The 10,885-nt window shown below is 36.4% G+C and overlaps 1 protein-coding gene across 1 annotated transcript in view; it reads left to right on the top strand.

Annotated features, from left to right (window-relative positions):
• Positions 1 to 2,972: 2,972 nt before the first annotated feature.
• The window catches only part of tuft1b (tuftelin 1b), a 19,872-nt gene continuing 11,959 nt past the window's right edge, over positions 2,973 to 10,885 (top strand). The window contains exon 1 of the mRNA XM_087786711.1: positions 2,973 to 3,002. Within this exon, the coding sequence (XP_087642837.1) occupies positions 3,000 to 3,002 (3 nt within the window). The 5' untranslated portion in view covers positions 2,973 to 2,999. The remainder of the gene's footprint in view (positions 3,003 to 10,885) is intronic.

Genomic DNA, 10,885 nt, shown 5'->3' with positions numbered 1-10,885 from the left:
ATAACCAAACCCACTCTGCTACGATTGGTCAAAGATTAAGGACTGTCACTGCCTGTCATCAATCCCCACCTGGGTTTGTCTCTTTACCTCCGGGGAACTCGTTGTATAAACAAAGCGGTCCGTGATTAAAGCTGGCTGGAGGATTAGTGGAGACCATTATTACGTCCTAATGGACTCCGCTCTCGTAACCTCTCGTTCGCTGAGATTTCAGACGGTGGAGAACTTTATAAAGTAATAACTTTACTGATAAACTCAGTGTTTGTCTGTTATTGTTCCAGACCACGGACGGTGAAGTTCTAACAACAACTAAAAAACAAGAGCAACTGCAAAACCAAACCAAAGTAAGTGACGTTTTTTAAATTTTGTCTTTTCAATACTATTAAATTGACGCAATTTAAACAAGAAGTGACATCATTTTTATTAAAGAAGAAAGCCAGGGAAAAACTATAACCCAATGAAAATCATCACCTTTTTTATATAATATATTCTCATATATTCCATTTATTAAAAGTATTTCTCGTTTATCATAATACAGGAAAACATGTTTTGTATCAACCTTTGTTTTTCAAATGCATGTTTTCCCACAAATTTAATAATTTATAATGCTATTATCTGAAAGTTAAAATAACATAATTGCAATGTTCATTTCCGTATTTGATCAATTTCCCCTGTTGAGTTCTCATTTTAAAAAGCAGTTTTAAACAAACAAAAACTCCTGTTAAAAATCTCACATCAGCGCCAGTATATCCTGCGTCTATCGTGGGAGTTGAACTACCACCCCTGGGGTTCAGTTGCTTGAGTTATGTAAGAGTAAGAAAAAAGGACAGGTGTATGTATATGAAAGATCGTATATTAAAAATATTCACATGCTTGAACAGTTTTACAGTGAAAATAATGATAGTGTTCTTGTGTCTCTTCGTGCTGCGACATTTTTTCCGTCTGTGTTTCGTCCAAAGATGTATTAGAAGAGAGTCACTGGTCTGTGATGACAGATGTTTACCGAACAAAGCGGTGACATAACAAGACACAGACGAGACGTTTCCAGCCGTCGGGGCCAAACTTTCATTTCATTTTCCTTTTACATGATATGAGCAGCTTTTTTCACATTTCTTCAAGAAGAAAATATTTTTTAAACATGTTCATAATTGTTACAACAGACAACATTCTTTGCACACGTAATAAAAACAGCTTTAAAAAAGGAACATATTAAAGCAATATCTACATCAATGCTCACAGTTTAACCTTGAGAGCTTCTCTAGACTCTTCAATGTTGCATCTACTATTAAGAGATATACAGTATATTATTTTATCTATTTACCTGAATGAAGATGAAGGCGTCGCCTGAGAAACGACACTTGATTCTATTTCAGCCGCAGTCATTCACAGGTAAGAAGGTGTGACATATTTGAATCGGGTCATTTGTTGTTCAGCTCGGTTTGTCTGACACTGTTATATAAAGACTCGTTTATCTCTTACGCAACTCCACACATTCCTCGCTGGCCTGCCACTGACCACTGTCTCCACGTGCACGTCTTTTCTTACCACCGAAACGACAGGAGCTAAGTTTATCTTCAGCAGAGCATTCGTAACTATAGGTTATCACGGACAACGTGGGGCCCACACACCGCCTTTTCGTGGCCCTCGTGAAGTCAAAGTAGAATTAAAACATGTTGTATGATAATTAATTCTAAATAAACATTATTTTATTTATTTTAGATTGTCTTTCCTAGTTTTCTTCACCCAAAACCAATAACACCTTAAATTAAAAAAAAATTAAAATAAATATAAATATTCAGTGTGATGTTCATTTTGTTATTTCCCCTTAATTTTGATGTCAATTTATAGACATTAAATAAAATGTATTAAAGATTAAACCATGTTTATTTGTTCTGTTAACTTCACAGCCGCATAATAGATTAAAAAGAGACTCCAGAGCGAAGACCGGTGGTAAAAATATCCAATTGTTGATGTAAAGAAAAACAGGAAAAGAGCATTTAAAACTTACACAAGATTGATGCAAAACTTTACAGAGTCTTAACTCTCAGTCTAGATCCATCAATAGGTCCAAAATCAAACTATAATAATAATAATAATAATAATAATACAGAGTGGTGTGAGAAAAAGTCAATAATCAAATCAAAACTCGTCAAAATCCAAGTAACATAAGATGCTGACAAAAAAAGAAACTAAAATAATGTGTGTCCCAAAATCACAAATCCAGAAGGTCAACACACAAACAATGACCGAGGAAGAGTCAAGGTCATACCATCTTGTTGTTGTTGTTGTTGTTGTTGTCGTTGTTAGAATGACATGTCAAGTGCTAGCTAGCATCACAGCTATTGTTAGCTTCAATGGTTGAGTCATGTTAATGTCATTTAATCACTTATGTAACATCAAAACAATATGTGCAGTAACAACAAGATCATTCACTCAAGTTAAGTACAGAGCTTCAGTATTTGCATCTAAGTAAAGTCAAAAATATTTTCCTTGGACTGTAATTATACTATAATTATGCACTATTATGGTCATGATGATGATAATTGTTTTAATTATAATCATTATGTTGCAGTCGAAATGTACTTTCACCAAAGTGTTTCTTTCCAGAGTAGAATTTTCTGTCGTTTCATGTTCGCTCATGAGCGCTTGACCTGCGGTAATAACACAGTAACAGTACTTGTCGGAACGGGAGCTGAAGTCGTTATTATTTGTCGGTGATTCAGGGATAATGTGACTCATTCCGGAAGAAGAAGAACATATCTGGGAACACTAATCGGATCGGTGTCCACCAGACGAGTCTGTGTGAGAGGGTTCTGTACAGATGAGTAGACTGGTGTGTGTGTGTGTGTGTGTGTGTGTATGTGTGGGGGTGTGTGTGTGTGTGTGTGAGGTCAGACACTCAGGAGAGGGCAGGGCTGCCTCAGACCCGCCTTGTAAGGACAGAAACACGAGGTTGCTAGTTCGATCACGGCGACGATCAGGTACAGTTGCTCTTCTGTCTCATGGTTAGTGTTTATTTCTTATTCTTCTTCTTCTGATGGGTGTTTTCGAGGCTAAATGTTTTGTTGTGGTTTCATCGACACTCGCTGGTTCTTGTTGAGAGTCAGACATGTTCCACCAGGTCTCAGCTGCTCCACTGATGGATGTTTCTGACACGAGTGTGTGATCGTGGAGTTTTCACACTCCCAGAGTGATACGAGTGTGACTCTCTGAATCAGATTTTGACATCAGTGTCAGCGTCTAGTCTAGTTAGTCGGTGATGTCATCGGGCGTCCGGTAAAGCGAGGAGCTCTCTGCTCCTTAAAAGGTATTGATCTCTGTGTATCGATGAGCAGGAAGCTTTTTCTTACTGAACGCTGGTCCTTCATTTGCCTAATGGATCCACGGCAGATCTTCCTCTCATCCTGTTGAAAATGTATCATGAAAACCTTTCTTTGATACTCGCACCTGTCACCAGACGTCCGAGTCACGTGACTAAACGATCCTCCCTGGTCTGGAAAAAGTCAATTTATTGATAAACGGTTCTTTTTACTTAATTAATGTAACTTATTTAACATTTTCTATTATTTATTAGATAAATATCATTTATTAAGTCTTACTCAAAAGTCACATTTTCTCAGATATATATGAATAAAAATAGTATATAGAGAATTAAATAATTTTAAAGTGTGGGGATTATCATGTGTTTTAATGTATAATAACATTAAACTTGTCCAGATAATAGAAGAAGTTCATAACATTCCTGATGGAAAGTGAAGGGTCTCGGCTGCTGTTATCCAATCCTCCACGTCTGCCCTCTGATCCATGTGAGGAACTGATCCTCAGTTAAACATCGACTATTTCAGGTGCATTCTGGGAGCAGTGAGCATTGTCACATTCAAGACATTCCACGACACCTTCATTAAACAACACAATATTAATTGTTATCAATATTGCTATGCAGTGCTGTTACTTTTATTGTCTTATTTCTTATCTGTATTCAAATTTATTTCTCATATTTTATTTGTATTGTATTAAGGTTATTTTAATTTATGTTACTGATGTTTTCTGGTGGTGAACCGAAAATCTCAAGAAAATTTTAAAAAATAAATGATGCAGAAAAGAGAAATAAATCATCGTAAGAACCAAATGCAGTGATAAAACTAAAGCATTACTGTTGTACATGTGTTACAGTACATGTTTTGATGTTCCATAGAGGTACAGATGATGTTTTCCTAATATTCCACTCACCACCATGAATATTTACCTCTAAACAACGAAATTATGAAATTAATAAATAAAAACACAAATATATTTAACGTTCACAAGAAGCATCTCTGTTTCCTGTTGTTTCAACATATGAACAGCTGTATTTACAGGAACTGTCCGGGGGAGAAAACTGAGAAAAATATTTTTAAATGCTAAATGCGTAGTTCATGTGATTAAGTGTTAAATATTAAACATACTTGCATGGACTTAAAAGAGTCATTTTTCAGAAAGATCACGAAAAAAAGACGCATAAACTGCTAAAAGTTCAAACAAACAAGACGTTGGGTGACTCTTGATTTTTAAAAGTTTGTAACTTGCTTAATATTTAGGCTACGTAGCTCTATTCTAGTTTAAAACCTTCCTGATGGGACAAAGAAATGTAACTATTACAGCATAAAGCCAAAAACGGAAAATCAGGCTTCATGGCAGTCATTTTGACCCTGTGAGACCCCTGTACGACCCACGTAGCCCCTGTAGTTGAAGATTCATCTTCATTATGCTATCAGTAAACAAATTCCGACTCTTGGAGATTCCGAGTGTTTAAATGTTTTCACTGGCCTTTAAATCATGTTAAAACATGTTTACCCCGAATGTGCTCATGGCAGTGTTTTGTAAATAGCTTTAATTATCTGCAGTGTCAGCAATGACTGGAATGAAGTCCATGAAGTTTCCTGGTATTTAAGATGCCTTTTTTTAATGTAGCCATTAAATGACTTAATGATTACTAACCTGACGACTAGGAGTGTATTGGAAAAGTGTGACGATACAATATATAGCGATACTATAGTAACAAGGATGTATTTGTAGTATTGTTCGAGTACTTGGCTCTTGAATTTACAGACCACATGACTATTGATGAAGTTGTAACTGCTTTCATTTGTTTTGAAACCAAAATATGTCCAAACATCAGCTTTAAAAGGTGCTGGAGTCGACTGTATCCTCTCGTCCTCAGTCATTTCAACGTTCATTTAGCTGCGGAGGACGTAATGAATGCTGCCATCTAGATGCCGGAAGTTTCATTGCAACACAAAAATAAACAAAAAGTAAATTGTATAAAAAAGTTTTTTTTTTAAACACAATCTTTAACTATAAACCCTAAAGAAACACATAAAATATGTTTTGCAAAAGAAAAAAAAGCTTCTTTTTTTATTTTTAAATAAGTGATTCAACACTGTCTAATACTGATACAGTATCACAGGATCACAGTATCACATCCAATATTTTTCAACACCCCTACTGCGGACTATATCAACAATTATGTTTTATATTCAGTTTGGGATTCTTATTTATTTAAATAAATGAGTTCTGATAAGAGTTTTATTCGTAAAGTTGAGTTCATACACTTGAGTGTATCATTAACCAATTAATGATAATAAAGAACATATGTGTATTTAACTTGTAAATGGATGCTTTAGTATTTGACTATAACACTTACGCAACAGATTAAAAACACAAGAAAAAAAAAGTGATATCGTGCTATTGACAGCTGTGGTTACATCAAATTAATTCTGCCTTTTGTCTCTGTGGTTTTGTTCTGGTCGATGGGCGGAGCCTAAAATAATGATGGAGTGAAAGAGCCGAGGTTTTAGTGATCAGGCTTTCTTTGATCGTCGACTCGTACGAACACGAAGGCGCAGTTTTGTTGGAATCGATTATTGTTACCGGTTGTCTCTGTGATGTCTGACAGTGATAGTTTGGTGTTTTCTGTCGAGTTGTAACAGGATGTTGAATGCCGAGGCTGAAAGTGACTGATATTCTGTTTGATTTCCTGCTCGGAGGATTGAAAATAAAAGTTTTCTTTTCATGACTTCCGATAGGAAAGGGTCAATATCCAGACCTGTGCTTTCATCTGTGTCAGCTCAGATTGTATTTATGATACTTTTTAAACACATATGTGACATTCACAGGTCCTTAGTGATAAATTGTGAAGTGTGGACCAATCACAGTCCAGGTTTTATGGTAAAACATGAATATAAGATTGAACTCATTGAGCTGTTAGTTACCCTTGATGGATCTGGAATAGGTACCGATACTAAATAGGTTTTTTATTTCAGAGATCTCCACTAGATACAGATTTAATTCTGCCTCTTAAAACGTTCAAAACTGGAGTCCGTTCCGGTCGCTCCAACACGCCGTCACTTCAGGGTCTTAATACTTTGCTTTGTGGAGATAAATTGTCAATGCAGAGCGTCACGGGTCGTTTATTCGCCGCTTCAAGTCAAACAAAATACAAGCTTTACGATCGATCGTTACCGCTTTCTGCCGACAGCTCTACAGTTCAATAGCTCCGGGAGAAATGGTCTCGAACTGTAGAAACATCACTATATTTAAGGCAAATTTCTGTTGTCTCTTCCGGGGCAAATGGCTCTTTCATGGTTCTTGTGTCTTGATCACCCACTGGAAACTTCCTAAATTCTCTCTTGCTTGGGTGGAAGCTTCTGTCTTCCAGGCCCCCCCCTCCTGGGTGTGTCCCGCTTCGCTCTTTGATCCAGGACCCCAGGTGTGAAAAGGCTGACAAACAGACATTTAAATAACCAGTGTCATTTCTCTAATTCTGTTCCAAGCTTGTCTTGAAAACAGTGTGTCAGTCTGAGTGAAATGTTGCTTGTAAATGTGTAGTCAAACGTTTAAGCTCTTAGATGAAGCGAGTAATTTATACTTTATATTTTGATCTTTTAGCATTAATTTAAGTATGGCGTATACGTATAGTGTTTAATCATTTTAATCTAACACTCTCTCATCCTCCATTTCGACTTTCTATCGAGTTAAGCAAATTCAATTCATCGCTTTTTTTAGCTTGACAGTGGAAGTTTGTTTTGTCGTTGAAAACTAACAACAACTTGAGAAGAAGTTGCACAAGAAATGCTAAATAGCGTTTTTCCCCTGAATTCTATTTTGCTTTTGAAATCGTGTATCTTTACCCAAATACGTTTGTATGTTTTACTTATGTAAAAATGAACAATGAAAAGAAAACAAAAATAACTCCTCCCTAACCATGAGAGATTTGCCTATAGCTTTTCTTGCTGAGTCAACAGATCCGTGCTTGTAGTGTGTTTACACAGTCGACCCGCACGTTTGAATGGTGCCGGTCCAAACACGAGCGCCGGTGTTCTTGGCGTCAGCAGGTTCTTCAGGCTCGGATTTCCAAAGAAAATGATTATGCGGCCATTATTATACCTCGTACGAACCTCCGGGTTAGATGTCGATTGGCTGGTGATGAAAGAAAAACAGAGGCTGAGTTGGCGTGACTTTGTTGTTCACCATTAGCAGCTCTCCCTGTTCTTGGACTTGTTTGGGCAAAACTTTTATTTGATGTTTTTAAGTGGTTTTGCAACATTTGTGTTAGTTGATCCGTCGCACATTTTGAATCTCAAATGGATCTCCATGGAACTTTCAGGACTGGTTAGAAATATCTTAACGTAGAAGTGATTACTGTATATTTTGTAGTTCATCTGGATCCAGGATGGTTTTTGAAGGTTTCTTTATTCACTTGTAAGACTCCTCACCGAAGATTCTACAAATATACAAACTGACTCTGACGTCCAAGATGTAGAAGAAGACGTTAGAAGAAATAAGAAGAAATAGAACATAAGGACTTGATGATTAAAACTTAGAAGAAGACACAGGAGATGAAGATAAAGAAGGAGAAGACGACGAAAACGCAAAAAAACGACAAAGACGTAGAAGATTAAAACATAGAAGAAGACATAGAAGAAGAAGACAAAGAAGATAAAGAAGGAGAAGACGACGAAAACGCAAAAAAAACGACAAAGACGTAGAAGATTAAAACATAGAAGAAGACATAGAAGAAGAAGACAAAGAAGATAAAGAAGGAGAAGACAATGAAGACGTGAAAAACAGACAAAGACGTAGAAGATTAAAACATAGAAAAAGACACAGAAGAAGAAGACAAAGAAGATAAAGCAGGAGAAGACGACGAAAACGCAAAAAAACCGACAAAGACGTAGAAGATTAAAACATAGAAGAAGACATAGAAGAAGAAGACAAAGAAGATAAAGAAGGAGAAGACGTAGAAGACGTGAAAAACAGACAAAGACGTAGAAGATTAAAACATAGAAAAAGACACAGAAGAAGAAGACAAAGAAGATAAAGCAGGAGAAGACGACGAAAACGCAAAAAAACCGACAAAGACGTAGAAGATTAAAACATAGAAGAAGACATAGAAGAAGAAGACAAAGAAGATAAAGAAGGAGAAGACAATGAAGACGTGAAAAACAGACAAAGACGTAGAAGATTAAAACATAGAAAAAGACACAGAAGAAGAAGACAAAGAAGATAAAGCAGGAGAAGACGACGAAAAGGCAAAAAAACCGACAAAGACGTAGAAGATTAAAACATAGAAAAAGACATAGAAGAAGAAGGCAAAGAAGATAAAGCAGGAGAAGACGACGAAAAGGCAAAAAAAACCGACAAAGACGTAGAAGATTAAAACATAGAAAAAGACATAGAAGAAGAAGACAAAGAAGATAAAGAAGGAGAAGACAATGAAGACGTGAAAAACAGACAAAGACGTAGAAGATTAAAACATAGAAAAAGACACAGAAGAAGAAGACAAAGAAGATAAAGCAGGAGAAGACGACGAAAACGCAAAAAAAACGACAAAGACGTAGAAGATTAAAACATAGAAGAAGACATAGAAGAAGAAGACAAAGAAGATAAAGAAGGAGAAGACAATGAAGACGTGAAAAACAGACAAAGACGTAGAAGATTAAAACATAGAAAAAGACATAGAAGAAGAAGACAAAGAAGATAAAGCAGGAGAAGATGACGAAAAGGCAAAAAAACAGAAAAAGACGTAGAAGATTAAAACATAGAAGAAGACACAGAAGAAGAAGACAAAGAAGATAAAGCAGGAGAAGACGACGAAAAGGCAAAAAAACAGAAAAAGACGTAGAAGATTAAAACATAGAAGAAGACACAGAAGAAGAAGACAAAGATGAAGACGAAGAAAACAAACACACACATAGTAGATAGTCATAGAATAAGACAGAATGATTTGAAACAGACGATGTACACACAGAAAGAGACATAGAACACAAAGACATAGAAGAAGACAAAGACTTGACGAAGATGTAAAAGGACAAAGTAAAAAATACCTTCTTAACAAACTGATAGTCTTTGTTATTTTTGGTTTGCCAATGTTGTCCACAAAGTACTCAACTCAAAGAGGACATAAAAACATTAAATACAAATTAAAAGTGCAATAAAAAACACATTATTCTGAAATCTGGGTCAAATTCTTCAAGAGTTTAATGTCTCTTAAATATTTCATCCGTCTTTAATCTCTGCAGCGACGTGTCTTTGATGGACACGATGAGTTGAATGTAACAAGTATTTGTGCGTCAGCTCAGGAACGAGTGTTCGACCGCACACTTGCGTGCAACCGAGCGGAACATTGTGTTTTGAGCGCAGGAGGGCGTGTCGGGTGTTCATGTGTTCGTGCCGGAGTCGAGCCCTCCGGCGCTTCTCTGCCTCGTCCTCCATGTTTTCAATCCTTCACTCAAACTTGAAAACCATTTGCACGTCGAGACTGTTGCTGACGTCGTCTTAAGACACTGTCGCCGGCTCAGGCATGTTGGTCACGTGACCGAGCTCTCAGAATTTCAGGAACATAAACCTAGAAATGCTGTTCGTCGACTCAATTAAATTCACATTTCATTGGAAACTCGAAGCCCGGAGGTTAAATGAACGTGTTATTATGAGCCAACACGAGGTTTGAATACATATTGTTAATTAAATAGAGATAAGATAATATTAAAAGGAATTTTAATTATATTAAAAGATAGTTTCTGAGAATAAAGTTCCCCTTCTTTTTTTTAAAACTGTCTTTTATTTTTATTATTTATTATTTATATTCCTATTTTGATGCTGTTCCTTCTCTATTTTGTTGCTGTTATGTTTTTTTCTTGTATATCTTAAGTGTCTTCTTAAGCTGCCTCCTTAGAACTGCAGTAATGTTCTCTGTACTAACCATAAAAACTCAGATTGTTTGGGTGGATTACAAGAGGTTTTATGCATCATTAAGAATAAAAAAGTATGTTCCGTATCTAACTTTATTTGACTGGTGAACGAGATGAAAAACTCCTTCAGTATCCAAGGCTCTGATTGGCTCAGCAATGATCCTCATTTGTTGCTCATAGAATGTTGTGTAAAATAGTAGATTTGTTTCAAGGCGCTCAGTGACTGTTGAACTTCCTGAATCTTCCAAAAAACTCTGATCACACCAAAATCTATCAACATATTTTTGGCAACACTGTACTTACAAATTCTTTACTTCAAGTGTCTGAACTTAAGTGACTTTCAGGACGTTAACCAATCAGTGTCCAGCTTTTAAAGTGATGACTTTAGTGAAGAAAAAGAACATTAAATGGAAGAAGAACAGACGGCAGGTGTCGACAACTTTATATTTGGAGTGAACACACCTTAACCCTTTTGTTGTCTCTGGGTCAAGGTGACCCGTAGACCTGATAACAAATGTGTTTGTGGTATAGCTTGTGTTGTTTCTAGGTCAATGTGACCTGTAGACCTGACAACAAATGTGTTTGTGGTATTCCTTGTGTTGTTTCTGGATCAAGGTGACCCGTAGACCTGATAAAAAATGTGTTTGTTGTATCTCTTG

Source organism: Callionymus lyra, chromosome 3, assembly GCF_982586985.1.
Source record: "Callionymus lyra chromosome 3, fCalLyr1.hap1.1, whole genome shotgun sequence".
Classification (NCBI taxonomy): Eukaryota; Metazoa; Chordata; class Actinopteri; order Syngnathiformes; family Callionymidae; genus Callionymus; species Callionymus lyra.
The sequence above is the reverse complement of the archived record's forward strand: the minus strand, read 5'-3'. Positions and strand labels throughout refer to the sequence as shown.